This window comes from Lytechinus pictus, chromosome 9 (genome assembly GCF_037042905.1).
Source record: "Lytechinus pictus isolate F3 Inbred chromosome 9, Lp3.0, whole genome shotgun sequence".
Taxonomy (NCBI): domain Eukaryota; kingdom Metazoa; phylum Echinodermata; class Echinoidea; order Temnopleuroida; family Toxopneustidae; genus Lytechinus; species Lytechinus pictus.
Window position 1 is genome coordinate 22,465,485 of NC_087253.1, and position 17,275 is coordinate 22,482,759.

Below are 17,275 nucleotides of genomic sequence, written 5' to 3' on the forward strand. Positions count from 1 at the left end.
TCCAGTCCTAGTGTGTTTATTCAGCATAAATAAAAATTATATTCTTTTTGGTTTGTGTGTGTGTATTTATTTTCCTCTTAAAGCGCATAATATAGGTAGCCACCATCACCAGTATTATCATTATTATTATTATCATCATCATCATCATTATTATTATTAATAATATTATTATTATTATAACTGGTAAATGAATGCTAATAATGATAAAGGTGACATTAACCATTGATGATGATGATATTAATGTTATTATAACAGCATTAATAATTACCATATTCCTACAGCATTACTATGGGATCGATATATTTTCTATTAATTGCGTTTGCATTCTAAAATAATATTTACGCCTTTCTGATTATTTTATTCAACTGGGCATGATAATAAATATCAGGAGATAATAATGTTGATTATGAAAATTGATGGTATAATAATGATCAATATGTATTTCACTGATTATGTTTTATTAATGAATATTATCATGATTATCCCTAATACAATCAGATATCAACGAATGTACATCGGGCACCCATGGCTGTGATGTAAACGCCCAGTGTGTAAACAACATTGGAAGTTATACGTGTGTATGCCCAGCTGGATATACTGGCAATGGATTTGCCTGCGCTGGTAAGAACGATTCTGTTGTATTTCTTCCCAAATAAAATGTGCCCTTAACATGATAGCTAATGGTAGCCTCGATTATTTAGAAAAAGAATATCAATAGTCATCTAAATAATAGTAATAATAATAATGATAATAACAATAATAACTAGAATTTTAATTCGTCTTGAGGACGAATTAGGTGATCTGTCTGTCATTCTCATGATCACGATCTAATATTTGATCATTATAACCATGGCAATGCAGATCAATATAATCATCATCATTAAAAACAGACTTTTATTAACAAAAGAACATATTAAATACAGCAGCTGAAAGACAAAATATTACGTTGTGTAAACAATCTTGTTGTATTAGAGAGTGCCAAATGCACTTTCGCAAGTGACTACACGAAATAGTTAAAATAATGTTGCCGAAATCCATGAATGTAGAATCAAATTTTGAGAAAAATCAGTATTTAATAGACGTTACACACAAATACATGAGCAAAAAAAAAACATTGTCAAGTGAGTTTCGAACCAAGGACCTTTGCATTGCAAGGCAGGTGTGCTATCCGTTAGACTACACAGCGTCCCGTACTCTCATAGTTCAAAGAAAGAATATTATCTTAAATTGACTTATGACAGTGAAAATTGGTATTGTGATATGCCTCTATGAATTCTCAGTTTTGAGGATGAATAATTAATATAAGTGAAAATGTTATGCAATATTTATTAAGAGTATAAGTCCAGATACAATATGTCGAAATCTGGGCGAAAAATGATCAAGAATTACGGAGTTATAGTCATATTTGCAAAATTATTAAAACGTCATAAAACAAAAATGGAAAATTTTAGTTCCGACGCCATTTTGATGACGTCATGATAAAATTTAGGGCCAAATGTGACATAAAATCACATCTATAATTCATACTCTATCCGAATATAAAAGAAAATGTAGGGGCCAACGGACTATCTGAAGAGTTATATGGAATTTTGTAAAGGCATGTTTTTGCACATATTTGGTCTATTCTGAACGCGCGCGTGCGCGCGTGATTCAAACTTTGATGGAAGCTAATTCCTTTACTACTGGTCGTAGAAGGTTGATCAAGGTATCAAATTATTAGAAATTTAATAACAAATGCATTAACGTAAAAGAAAGTGAGATTCTACATTGCGTAACGACGCTACGCGCGTGAACGCGCGCGAAAACGTGTGAGCGCGCAAATTCTTGAAATGCTTCAAATGACCTGATTCGTACTCTACTTTGATCAAAAAGTGATTTTGAGCATTTTAAAATTTTGACACGCGCGTACATGCGCGTCGTGACGTGTTCATGACCTTTGATGACATGGACAGTTGACCCATGATCTGAAGTTATTTTTATGTTAATATTGTTCATTTTTTATGATTGATGATGAAGATATTGTTGATAATGTGATTTTACAAAATGGCGCGTAGATGACGTCACGATGACCATTTGACGTTGAACTTGTTTCGTACACATCGCATTATAACTGTGCATAATTGATAATAATTTGATGAAAATTGATAGAACAGTTTTTCTGATTTTGGTGGAACAAGAAAAGGGTGGAAAAAGAAAAATAAATAAAAAGAATAAATAAATAAAAAAGAAAATTCGTAGAAACACAAGAGGTGATCTGTCAACAGACAGATCACCTAATGATAACAAAAAATAAGGTTCAATTTACCAAGGGTAGCCACTTCAGTTAAAAGGATGGTCCGGGCTGAAAATATTTATATCCTAATGCATAGAGTAGAATTCACAAAGCAAAATGCCGAAAATTTCATCAAAATCGGATAACAAATAACAAAGTCATTGAAGTTTAAAAATAAGCAATATTTTGTGAAAACAGTCGTCATGAATATTCATTAGGTGGGCTAATGATGTCACATCCCCACTTTCCGTTTTCTTATGTTATTACATAAAATCATAATATTTTCATGATTATTTCATACTTGTATGAATAACATGTCTTCCTTATAATGAAATAAGTTGCAGCTATAAATATCTAATGCACTAAAACAGTTGTCAATCCAATTTGTCTAGTTCTTTGAGGAAAAAAAACAATAAACCTAATTTCATATAATAAAATACAAAAAAAAAGTGGGTATGTGACATCATCAGCCCACCTAATGAATATTCATGACGACTGTTTTCACAAACTATTGCTAAACTTTAAAATTCAATAACTTTGTTATTTGTTATCCGATTTTGATGAAATTTTTAGCAATTTCCTCATTGAATTCTACTCTATTTATTTAGCTATAAATATTTCCAGCCCGGACCATCCCTTTAAGCAACTGCTTTACCAGTGAGACCTGCATAACATAATGAACAAATCAGGCTTAAATCAAGAGTGTCTAAAAAATTACTGCCAAATATCAAACTTGTCCTTTTTAGGTAAACTGCTGGTGAAAGTTGTTTTCTCAGAGTTAACATCATATTTACAAGATAATTAATTTATTTATTCATGTCAATCTGACTTCAAGCCTGGTCATAGTGTAGAAACATAATCAACTTAACATATGCTATTTTTCGAGAAATGGATAATGGTAACACTACGGCTCTTATTATGCTCGATAGGAGTTTAGCATTTGACAAACACTATCCTAATTGAAAGGCTGAACTCATTCGGTTTTAAGGGGACTTCACTTCCTTGGTTCATATCCTATCCATCAGAACAATCTCAATATGTAAGAATCGGTAGTTCTATCTCAAAATTAACTGCTATTGATGTACCCCAGGGCTCCGTAGGAGGTCCACTGCTCTATTCCCTCTATATGCAACCAATCAGCAAGATATTCGGAAACATGGCATAAATCCCAGTGTTATGCCGATGACATACAACTCTATTTGTCATTTCGACCTTCAATGTCGTCACTGACCTCAGCTATCATAAAACTTAAAACATGCCTCCAATACATTGTAACATGGCTTGTATCTAATTGCCTGAAACTGCATGATGATGAATCAGAATTTTTAATACTTTGATCAAAGTTTATGCTTTAAAAAGTTGACTAATGTCACGTCTATCTTGGTATTAAACTCTTGTATCACTCCGTCCAAAATAGCCCGTAATCTTTGGGTTATATTTGATCAGGAAATGTCTTTTCGAAATCATATCACTCAAGTCAAACAGAATATCAGATATCAATTACGTAATTTGAATTTCATCAGAAAGTCACCGACTAAACCGGCAGCCGAGATCCTTATCCATGCTTTAATGTCCTCCCGTTTAGATTTCTCAAACTCATTGTTCTGCAACCTCTCACAAAAAACATTTGACAAAACTTCAACGTGTACAAAACTCTGCTGCCCGTCTCCTAACCTACACCAAAAAGTATGATTCCATCTCGCCAATCCTCCAGTCCTTGCCTTGCACTGGCTGCATGTTGATAAAAGAATCCCCTTCAAAAATGTTTTACTACTACATTATTCAGTTTATCCCCCCCCCCCACATACCTCGCCGCTCTATCTCAAAATAACAGCCTTCACGTAGTCCCCGCTCACCATACAACGCTCTATTGCTCCATACACCGAGAACAAAACACGAATGGGGGACCAAAGCTTTTATGGAATCAATTGCCTATCCAATTACTTTAAATTTCATTTACCATGTTAACATAAATTTTCAGATCTTAACTCAAAACCTAATTGTTCGTCCATTAACGATTTAATAGTGTGTTTATTCAGGAGAAATGAAAATTATATTCTTTTTTGGTTTGTGTGTGTGTGGTTACTTTCTCTTGAAGCGCATGTGCGCTATATAGGTAGCCATCATTATTATTATTATTATCAATGTTATCATTATTATTATTATTATCATCATCATCATTATTGTGGTAATTGAATGCTAATAATGATAAAGGTAATATTAACCGTTGATGATGATGAAATTAATTATATAACAGTATTAATATTTAACATACTCCTACAGCATTACTATGGGTTATATATATATTTTTTTATTGCGTTTGCACTCTATAATAATATGTTCACGCCTTATTATTTTATTCAACTGGGCATGATAATAAATATCAGGTGATAATAATTATGAGTATGAAAATTGATGATATCATAATGATGAATTTATATTTATTAATACATTTACTATATATGACAAACCATAAATGATTTTCACTAATACAATCAGATATCAACGAATGTATATCGGGCATCGATAGCTGTAATGTAAATGCCACTTGTGTGAACACCATAGGAAGTTATACGTGCGTATGCCTAGCAGGATATACTTACATTGGATTTGACTGCGTTGGTAAGAACGATTCTATTGTATTTCTTTCCAAATGGGTTGGATAGATTTTCTTTTGATTGCGTTTGCATTCTAAAATAATAATTATTTACGCCTTTTCTGATTATTTTATTCAACTGGGCATGATAATAAATATCAGGTGATAATAATTATGAATATGAAAATTGATGATATCATAATGATGAATATATATTTATTCATATATTTACTATATATGACAAACCATAATCACTAATACAATCAGATATCAACGAATGTTAATCGGGCACCCATAGCTGTAATGTAAATGCCACTTGTGTGAACAGCATAGGAAGTTATACGTGTGTATGCCCAGCTGGATATACTTACATTGGATTTTCCTGCGTTGGTAATTAAGAACGATTCTATTGTATTTCTTTCCAAATGGGTTGGATAGATTTTCTTTTAATTGCGTTTGCATTCTAAAATAATATTTACGCCTTTCCTGATTATTTTATTCAACTGGGCATGATAATAAATATCAGGAGATAATAATGATAATTATGAAAATTGATGATATAGTAATGATCGATATATATTTCACTGATTATGTTTTATTAGTAAATATTATTATCATGATTATCACTAATATCAGATATCAACGAATGTACATCGGGCGTCCATGGCTGTGATGTAAATGCCACATGTGTGAACAACATAGGAAATTATACGTGTGTATGCCTAGCTGGATATACTGGCAATGGATTTTCCTGCGTTGGTAAGAACGATTCTATTCTTCCCAGATAATATGCCCTTAATAACATGATAGTTAATGGTAGCCTTGATAATGTAAAAAAAAAATAATATCAATACTCATCTAAATAATAGTAATAATAATAATGATAATAATAAATAAGGTTAAATTTACCCAGGGTAGCCACTTCAGTTAAACTGTTAAAGGGATGGTCCGGGCTGGAATTATTTATATCCTAATGCATAAAGTAGAATTCACTAAGCAAAATGCCGAAAATTTCATCAAAATCGGATGACAAATAACGAAGTTATTGAAGTTTAAAAATAAGCAATATTTTGTGAAAACAGTCGTCATGAATATTTATTAGGTGGGCAAATGATGTCACATCCCCACTTTCCATTTTCTTATGTTATTACATAAAATCATAATATTTTCATGATTATTTCATACTTGTATGAATAATATGTCTCCCTTTTAATGAAATAAGTTGCAGCTATAAATATCTAATGCACTAAATCAGTTGTCTATCAAATTTTTTTAGTTCTTGGAGGAAAACAAATCAATAAACCTAATTTCATATAATGAAATACAAAAGAACAAGTGGGGATGTGACATCATCAGCCCACCTAATGAATATTCATGACGACTGTTTTCACAAACTATTGCTAAACTTTAAAATTCAATAACTTTGCTATTTGTTATCCGATTTTGATAAATTTTTGGCAATTTGCTCATTGAATTCTACTGTATATATTTAGCTATAAATATTTTCAGCTCGGACCATCCCTTTAAGAAACTGCTCTACCTTTGAGACCTGCATAACATAATGAACAAATCAGGCTTAAATCAAGAGTGTCTAAAAAATTACCGCCAAGTATCAAACTTGTCCTTTTTAGGTAAACTGCTGGAGAAAGTTGTTTTCTCAGAGTTACATGTAGCATCATATTTACAAGATAATGATTTTTTTTTATTCATGTCTATCCGAGTTCAAGCCTGGTCATAGTGTAGAAACATAATCAACTTAACTTATGCTATCTTTCGAGAAATGGATAATTGTAACATTACGGCTCTTATTATGCTCGATAGGAGTTTAGCATTTGACAAACACTATCCTAATTGAAAGGCTGAACTCATTCGGTATCAAGGGGACTTCACTTCCTTGGTTCATATCCTATCTATCAGAACGATCTCAATATGTAAGAATCGGTAGTTCTATCTCAAAATTAACTACTATTGACGTACCCCAGGGCTCCGTAGGAGGTCCACTGCTCTATTCCCTCTATATGCAACCAATCAGCAAGATATTTCGGAAACATGGCATAAATCCCATTGTTATGCCGATGACATACAACTCTATTTGTCATTTCGACCTTCAATGTCGTCACTGGCCTCAGCTATCATAAAACTTAAAACATGCCTTCAATACCTTGTAACATGGCTTGTATCTAATTGCCTGAAACTGCATGATGATGAATCAGAATTTTTAGTACTTTGATCAAAGTTTATGCTTAGAAAAATTGACTAATGTCACGTCTATCTTGGTAACTTTTGCATCACTTCGTCCAAAACAGCCCGCAATCTTTGGGTTATATTTGATCAGGAAATGTCTTTTCGAAATCATATCGCTCAAGTCAAACAGCATATCAGATATCAATTACGTAATTTGAATTTCATCAGAAAGTCACTGACTAAACCGGCAGCCGAGATCCTTATCCATGCTTTAATGTCCCCCCGTTTAGATTTCTCAAACTCATTGTTCTGCAACCTCTCACAAAAAGATTTGACAAAACTTCAACGTGTACAAAACTCTGCTGCCAGTCTCCTAACCTACACTAAAAAATATTATTCCATCTCGCCAATCCTCCAGTCCTAGTGTGTTTATTCAGGATAAATAAAAATTATATTCTTTTTGGTTTGTGTGTGTGTGTTTATTTTCCTCTTGAAGCGCATATGCGCTATATGGGTAGCCATCATTACCATTATTATCATTATTATTATTATCATCATCATCACCATTATTATTTATAATATTATTATTATTATAAATGGTAAATGAATGCTAAGAATGATAAAGGTGATATTAACCGTTGATGATGATGAAATTAATGTTATTATAACAGTATTAATAATTACCATATTCCTACAGCATTACTATGGGTTGGATAGATTTTTTATTAATCGTGTTTGCATTCTAAAATAATATTTACGCCTCTCCGATTATTTTATTCAACTGGGCATGATAATAAATATCAGGAGATAATAATGTTGATTATGAAAATTGATGGTATAATAATGATCAATATATATTTCACTGATTATGTGTTATTAATAAATATTATCATGATTATCACTAATACAATCAGATATCAACGAATGTACATCGGGCACCCATGGCTGTGATGTAAACGGCCAGTGTGTAAACAACATTGGAAGTTATACGTGTGTATGCCCAGCTGGTTATACTGGCAATGGATTTGCCTGCGCTGGTAAGAACGATTCTGTTGTATTTCTTCCCAAATAATGTGCCCTTAACATGATAGCTAATGGTAGCCTTGATAATGTAACAAAAGAATATCAATAGTCATCTAAATAATAGTAATAATAATAATGATAATAACAATAATAATGATAATGATAAATAAGGTTCAATTTACCCAGGGGAGCCACTTCAGTTAAAGGGATGGTCCGTGCTGAAAATATTTATATCCTAATGCATAGAGTAGAATTCACTAAGCACTATGCCGAAAATTTCATCAAAATCGGATAACAAATAACAAAGTTATTGAAGTTTAAAAATAAGCAATATTTTGTGAAAACAGTCGTCATGAATATTTATTAGGTGGGCTAATGATGTCTCATCCCCACTTTCCGTTTTCTCATTTTATTCCATAAAATCATAATATTTTCATGATTACTTCATACTTGTATGAATAATATGTCTTCCTTTTAATGAAATAAGTTGCAGCTATAAATATCTAATGCACTAAATCAGTTGTCAATCCAATTTTTCTAGTTCTTGGAGGGAAAAAAAAATCAATAAACCTAATTTCATATAATAAAATACAAAAGAACAAGTGGGTATGTGACATCATCAGCCCACCAAATGAATATTCATGACCAGGCGCGTAGCCAGGGGGGCGGTGGGGGCGGTCGCCCCCCCCCCCAAAAAAAAAAAGGGGGAAAAAGAGAGGAGAAAACGAAAAGCGAAGGAAGAAAAGAGAAAAAAGGTAGCTTTGTGGGTTTTTCTTTTTTCTTTTTTTTTTTTCTGAAAAAGAAACTCCTTCACTCTTGCTTTAAATTTATATACAAGGATTTTGCTTCCGCTATACGTGTTTCTTGCCAGTTAAAGTTCAAATATATACATTAGGGCATGAAATTAGAGTAAGGATAGTCCGAAGTATATGAAGTTATCTTTTTTTTTAATTGGTCGCGCAACTTCTGGTCGGGTCGGCTCCGGGCGGGTAAAATCTTTATATCAATTTCTGCCGTCACCTCCATATAGGCAACTTATCCCGCTTTTCAGCTCAATACTAAATAACCATAATTTGGGGCAAACAGGTTCCTAATTTAAAAAGAGGAAGGTATAAAATATTTGTGTTGTATTAAATAAAAAGAGTACAATATTTTTTATCAAATTCTACTAAACTTCATGTCGTTTCCCTACACATTAATCTCCTGTCCTGTTTTGCGCACTAAGTTTGAAATTTTGAATGACACTTAAATTTCTTTATCATTAAAAATGAAGCGCATCAGGATAATTATACATCATCCTGTTTTATATAATTTCAATAAATCACAGAAGTTTCAACTCTTTGCGCACTATTTTCCTTGAAATGAAGTTCAATAATCTTAGAGGAAAAACAATTGAATTAGATGGGGGTATTAGAGATATCTGCATTTGACGAAACGTCCGCCCTTTGAAATTTCAGAGTTTCATTGCTCTGCGCGGGGAGGAATATCTTCCTCCCGGCATAATATATCCTTCTCCTCTGTTTTGCGAGTTTAAGATATGCACTGTCGCTAAATTGTTGGTAACCAAATCTGATCTTTCCAAAGGAAGTATTCAATTAACTTTGAGAATACCCTTTTTTCGGAACCCTTTTCCTTTCCAAAAAATTGATAAAACACTTTAGCTTCCGCGCTTTGCGCGGGGTTAATTTCCTCCATTTATCCCTTTTGTGTACGTTCACAATCACTTTTGAAAACAAGGTTCAAAATCACAATATAGTCAACTGAATTGGGGCTGATATAGGTACTAGAGACAAGAGAGACGGCTCCTTTTCATTTTAATTTATGAAACATCGAAAGCTTCAGTCCTTGCCATGCACTGGCTGCATGTTGATAAAATAATCCCCTTCAAACATTTTTTACTACTACATTATTCAGTTTACCCCCCCCCCACATACATCGAAGCTTTATCTCAAAATACCAGCCTTCACTTAGTCCCCGCTCATCACGCAATGTCCCATTTCTCTATACACCGAGAACAAAACACGAATGGGGGACAAAAGCTTATAGGAAATCAATTGCCAATCCAATCACCCCAAATTTCATTAACCATGTTAACAAAAACTTTCAAATCCTAACTCAAAACTTAATTGTTCTTCCATTAACGATTTAATAGTGTGTTTATTCAGGAGAAATAAAAAATATATATTCTTTTTGGTTTGTGTGTGTGTGTTTACTTTTCTCTTGAAGCGAATGTGCGCTATATAGGTAGCCATCATTATTATTATTATTATTATTATTATTAGTATTATTATTATTATTATTATTATTATTATTATTATAATTCTAATTATTATTATTATTATTATTATTATTATTATTATTATTATTATTAGTATTAGTATTATCATCATCATCATCATCATTATTGTGGTAATTGAATGCTAATAATGATAAAGGTGATATTAATTAACCGTTGATGATGATGAAATTAATTTTATTATAACAGTATTAATATTTACCATACTCCTATAGCATTACTATTGGTTGGATAGATTTTTATTTAATGCGTTTGCATTCTAAAATAATATTCATGCCTTTTCTGATTATTTAATTCAACTGGGCATGATAATAAATATCAGGAGATAATAATGTTGATTATGAATATTGATGGTATAATAATGATCAATATATATTTCACTGATTATGTTTTATTGATGAATATTATCATGATTATCACTAATACAATCAGATATCAACGAATGTACATCGGGCACCCATGGCTGTGATGTAAACGCCCAGTGTGTGAATAACATTGGAAGTTATACGTGTGTATGCCTAGCTGGATATACTGGCAATGGATTTACCTGCGTTGGTAAGAACGATTCTGTTGTATTTCTTCCCAAATAATGTGCCCTTAACATGATAGCTAATGGTAGCCTTGATTATGTAAAAAAAAAATAATATCAATAGTCATCTAAATAATAGTAAGCATAATAATGATAATAACAATAATGATGATAATAATAAATAAGGTTCAATTTACCCAGGGTAGCCACTTTAGTTAAAGGGATGGTCCGTGCTGAAAATATTTATATCCTAATGCATGGAGTAGAATTCACTAAGCACTATGCCGAAAATTTCATCAAAATCGGATAACAAATAACAAAGTTATTGAAGTTTAAAAATAAGCAATATTTTGTGAAAACAGTCGTCATGAATATTTATTAGGTGGGCTAATGATGTCACATCCCCACTTTCCGTTTTCTTATGTTATTCCTCAAAATCATAATATTTTCATGATTATTTCATACTTGTATGAATAATGTGTCTCCCTTTTAATGAAATAAGTTGCAGCTATAAATATCTAATGCACTAAATCAGTTGTCAATCCAATTTTTTCTAGTTCTTGGATGAAAAAAAATCAATAAACCTAATTTCATATAATAAAATACAAAATAACAAGTGGGGATGTGACATCATCAGCCCACCTAATGAATATTCATGACGACTGTTTTTCACAAACTATTGCTAAACTTTAAAATTCAATAACTTTGTTATTTGTTATATGCTTTCTTTCGAGAAATGGATAATGGTAACATTACGGCTCTTATTATTATCGATAGGAGTTTAGCATTTGACAAACACTATCCTAATTGAAAGGTTGAACTCATTCGGTATCAAGGGGACTTCACTTCCTTGTTTCATATCCTATCTATCAGAACGATCTCAATATGTAAGAATCGGTAGTTCTATCCCAGAATTAACTACTATCGATGTACCCCAGGGCTCCGTAGGAGGTCCACTGCTCTATTCCCTCTTTATGCAACCAATCAGCAAGATATTTCGGAAACATGGCATGAATCCCATTGTTATGTCGATGACATACAACTCTATTTGTCATTTCGACCTTCAATGTCGTCACTGACCTCAGCTATCACACAACTTGAAACATGCCTTCAATACCTTGAAACATGGCTTGTATCGAATTGCCTGAAACTGAATGATGATAAATCAGAATCTATAATACTTTGATCAAAGTTTATGCATAGAAAAATTGACTCATGTCACGTCTACCTTAATAACTCTTGTATCACTCCGTCCAAAACAGCCCGTAATCTTGGGGTTATATTATTTTGATGAGGAAATGTATTTTCGAAATCATATCACTCAAGTCATATGCTATTATGATAAAGGTGATATTAACCGTTGATGATGATGAAATTAATGTTATTATAACACTATTAATCATTACCCTACTTCTACAGCATTACTATGGGTTGGATAGATTATTTTTTATTGCGTTTGTATTCTGAAATAATATTTACGCCTTTTCTGATTATTTTATTAAACTGGGCATGATAATAAATATCAGGTGATAATGATAATGATTATGAAAATTGATGATATAATAATGATCATTATATATTTCACTTATTATGTTTTATGTGCCAGTGGTGCAATACAGTACGACAAACAATAATGAATATTATTATCATGATTATCACTATTACAATCAGATGTCAACGAATGTACATCGGGCATTCATGGCTGTGATGTAAACGCCCAGTGTGTGAACAACATAGGAAGTTATACGTGTGTATGCCTAGCTGGATATACTGGCAATGGATTTTCTTGCAATGGTGATTATACTTCTCATTTACAATGTTAATTAATAATTATACTTGCCATATATAAATGTAGCGCTTAACAAAGCAACGTTTGATCTGAAATGGAAAATAAAGAAAAAATCAAGTAAGTCCTTTATGTAAAGGTATAGACGTAGACACATTCTTATACCTTAGTCTGTCTTCGAAGCTAATTCACACAATCCCTTTGGTCGACATAATTAAGTCTCCTTTTTGTCAATTCCCATAACAAGTTATTCTGTTTGACACCATTTCCCCTGGCTTTATCATGAAAATGCTGACCAAACCAAACGCCCTATTCCTTCCCGTCGAGAAAAACATATTTTGAATGCCATTTATGGCTGCTACCATCTCGGGAACCAACATTCAATTGTTACAGTAAGAGTAATGTATTCAAAATGAATGTAACAAATCAATGTCCCACAAACACAACGCTGCTTTCCTATTCATATCGGAGAAAATAAAACAAATAATCCCTTTTTGTTGTTAGTTGTGACGACAATCTATCACTTTCTCCTCAATTATTTGCCAATGGATGTACCATCTTTCATGTAACCTCAGATTCGCTTTGGGAAGATATAGCTACATCTGAATCTCTTTGGAAATAAGAGATTATAAAACAATTAATCATCTTTTGGTTTTAGTGGATAGCACAAACAGTCACTTTCTTGGCGATCGGCATGTGAATAATTTACACGCTCTCTTTCATGATATTCACTTTGGGAAAATAATTTTATAGCTACATCATTCTAATTATCGTCTCGGAAATTATAGTTGTTTCATCACTTGCATCTGCTGATTATTTGCTTTATTTTCTTAATTTACTGTTTAGAGCGTATTTACATCGATTATGGCTCTGGGCTTGACCGGTCACTAGGATATGTTCAATACGGCTTTCTAGCGTGGTTTACTGTAAGACTAGATACAGGGTTTCCTATCAGCAATGGTCAACTATACACCTACATAACAGTGAGTATTATAGAATGGGTATCGAAATCCCTGCAATCTGAATGGTCAATTGCCATGCATTGAATTTTACTTAGCAGACAACCGATGATCACAACAATATAGCTCACGATATATTCGTTGTAAACATGCTATCACGCATGAAGGTAATTGTGGTGTCATAGCGCATATACCGTTGTGCTTGTTTACGTAAAAAATATACCGGTATTCTTCGAAGAAGATCTAGGCCAACTGTAATCAAGTAAAGGATGCAAAAGAATCTGTAAGTACAAATAATTACTGTAATAACAATGGACTAGTCACTAGGTCTATATAGCCTACTCGAGTACTGTACGATCTACTGCCCCGACTGTGGGATTGGTGCATAGGCATGGTATGCTAGCTAGACGCTGCTGTCCCAAGCAGCAGGCGCGCAGTTTAGAATGGCATAGGCTCTGCCTCTTGTCCCGGGGCGGGCCGGGCACGCATGCACATAGCTACTGGAGGTCTATGGCTTTAGCCAATGCAAAGCTGAATCTGGCATTTGAAGTATAGTTCTGGTATATGCTAGCATACTATCAAGTAGTAAGGCATACATGTTGATGTCGTCCCTGGTCATCAAGGCTCTGCATTTCATTTTAGAATGTTCATGCATCTGGTAAATTTGCCATGTATCGGTAATTATTTATGCATAGTTGTACAAAAATTGATTTTTCGCCAAAAAATTCCACCATTCTAGAAAACAGTTCCATAGTTACCTTATGCTCACAAAACCTACCAATCCACTCACATCTGTGCATCATTTGTATATTATGTTACATACAAGAATATAGGTACATCTAAATCTCATTACGTCAAACCCTCATTGCAGAATTCGCCGCCGCAGCTAATGGATTTGCTACGATCCTATACCCCCATAACAAAATCCTCGTTGGAGAAACCATATTTCATTCCCAAGTGCTTTCAACCCTGAATCGCCCGATAATCCCTCTTATGTAACGTTTCTCCTCCGCAGGGGCAAGACCGGGGTTAAACCATAAACAACAGCTGTGATATTATGTAAGAGAAGCTCTGCCTGTAGACAGAATAGTAGGCCTTTTAGTATCAAATTATTGTATTTGATATCTAATCAAGTTTTCAAAAGCATATTGTATTAAGAAATCCAACGTTGATTTGTTTTCAATTTCGAACGAAGAAAATCGACCCAGAAATAATAAAACTACAAGAGAGAATAAAAAAGGATGGAATACGCAGTTCTTTCATGTGTACCTGTACACACTGAACACCATGGCAGGCCCATAGACAATGCATGCACTAACCTTGTACAGTATGTATACAAACATTCAGTTCATATGCGTACACTCTCATTGACATCGCGCATGCCCCCAGGACTGTGCATTGCTGAGTTTGGACCGAGGTCAAGAAACAATTGTTTAGATAATCAGCAAACTTACCTGGAAGATTTAGATTTGGCAAGCCTGGAGAAGAGAACTGGTGGATGTCTAAAGGGGGTTAGAAGTCTACCAATGGAGATTTTCGTCATGTCTTCGGAAATCATACATGTATAATATACATGTAAAACAAATAGTCATTGCATAACGGTGTGATGGTACCAGGTTTCAGTCCAGTCACTTGAATCTGAGTCCGGGGGGGGGGGGGGGGTGGAGTAGCTTGGGGAGCTCCCACAAACCTGGTCTGATGTGCCACACCCCCCCCCCCCCCCATTCGGGTAAAACTAAAATAGTCCAGAATATGTACCCACATTTATCTGGTTCAGATAAGACCTTATTCCTGGTCATATTTTTACACAGAACGGGGTATGGCACCTACAGATCCTGGGCTTATGAGTGTGGCTCCACCAATGACGTTGCACTTGAGGAATGCAACGCAACCCTTAGTAGAATTAACAGGTAAAATGCAAGTACCACGATCAATGACCCATCACAATTTATCAATCCATCTGAATACTAAACCTTGTACGAGAATATTGCATATAAACTGTAAGAGGGTCAAGTAAAGCACAATTTCGATAACGAAACATGACGGTATTATTCTTCTGGTTCATCTCATCATTACAGTGTACATCAACGGGCATGATTCATTTTTCAAACTACTATCCGCGCAGCTATCAACTGTTCAAGTACATCAACCCGTCGTTATATAACCTTTTTGATATCTACTACCGCGATCCATCTATTGCGGTATTTGGTGCACCGGTCGACCTTTACCGCGGTAATCCAAGGATCTATTATCAGGTAAGTTATTCAGGTACATCTTTCGAACTAGTACCCATGTAGTTAAAACCTGTAAAAGTACATCACCCTTTCGCTATAAGAATTATCTATCATGAGCCACGGTAGTCCAAGAATCTCTTGTTTCATTTTTAATTTTATTTGTTGGTTTTTGCAACATTTTTCATAACAAAAATCTGGACAAGAAAATGTATATCTGAAATTTGTTACTGAACAAATAATTTTTTATCTAAATCATCAAATATGTCATACATATACAAACAAATTTAAGCGGTATTTGCTGTTACACAATGAATAGGATGGTTGCAAGGGTCATCACAAAAGCAAAGTTTGAAAACGTGACAGCCCTGATACCTTATTTTCATGAATCTGAGTGCGCTCAGTCAGCCCTTTTGTTGATGCGCTTACTTCGATGCGCGCAAACACACACACATGCCTAGTGGTACACACTGAGAGAGAGAGCTCAACCGTGCAATGGAAAAATGAAAAATACACGGTTGCCGTGGAATGGAAAATAAAATTTGCATGCAGCACAAAATGGATCAAGTATAAAATGGATCAAGTATTGAATGGCTTTCAACCAATCAAATTACAAGAATCTTTATGAGTTATATAACAAATGCTGACATGCAAAAAGAGAAAATTGATGATGTCACACTTCGTTACTCTAAAACATATGCATAACCAATTATTATTAAATCAATATTTTTTTGTTATGATTGTTATTCTTATAACTACATGTATTGTATTAGGCCAATTTAATACAACTATTATTATGATTATAATGTAATTTCTATTGTTTTCATTACCTAATTATTAGCATTAGATTTAATATTGTTATTGCAACCATTACCGTGATAATTTCTTTACAGTATTATTATCATCGATTTTTATTGTTATTATACCCCCGCCAAACAAAGTTTGAAGGGGGTATATAGGAATCCGAGTACGGTCAGACGGTCTGTTGCAAATCTTGCTCATCGAACCACTTCCTCAATTCTTAACAAATTCTCATGAAACCTCGCACACATATTTTTGTTGGGGTAAAGATGTGCAATACTCATTTTTCGTTTTTGTTGGAAATTGTGTTGCCATGGTAATGGTATATTATTGCAAAATATAAGGTAAAAATCTTGTAGTTCAAACTACTTCCTCAGTTTGAAGGCAATTCTCATGAAATTTGGCACACACATTGGTCTTCAGGTAAAGATGTGCAAGATATGATAATGTGTGTGTGTCAGAAATCATGTTGCCATGGTAACTACATATTATATGGTGAAAATCTTGCGGTTTGAATTATTTCATCAATTTTCAATCAATTCTCATGTAATTTTGGTCACGCATTGATTTCGAGGTAAAGGTGTCTATGACACATATT

General features: G+C 33.6%; 1 protein-coding gene across 4 annotated transcripts in view; it reads left to right on the forward strand.

The window, feature by feature from the left end:
- Positions 1–17,275, forward strand: part of LOC129268565 (fibrillin-2-like) — a 115,666-nt gene that overhangs the window by 47,580 nt on the left and 50,811 nt on the right. For all 4 annotated transcript variants that reach the window (XM_064104933.1, XM_064104934.1, XM_064104935.1 and 1 more), the window contains 8 exons: positions 499–621; positions 4,772–4,894; positions 5,505–5,627; positions 7,967–8,089; positions 10,804–10,926; positions 12,572–12,694; positions 13,533–13,669; positions 15,724–15,900. In XM_064104933.1, the coding sequence (XP_063961003.1) occupies positions 499–621; positions 4,772–4,894; positions 5,505–5,627; positions 7,967–8,089; positions 10,804–10,926; positions 12,572–12,694; positions 13,533–13,669; positions 15,724–15,900 (1,052 nt within the window). The remainder of the gene's footprint in view (positions 1–498; positions 622–4,771; positions 4,895–5,504; positions 5,628–7,966; positions 8,090–10,803; positions 10,927–12,571; positions 12,695–13,532; positions 13,670–15,723; positions 15,901–17,275) is intronic.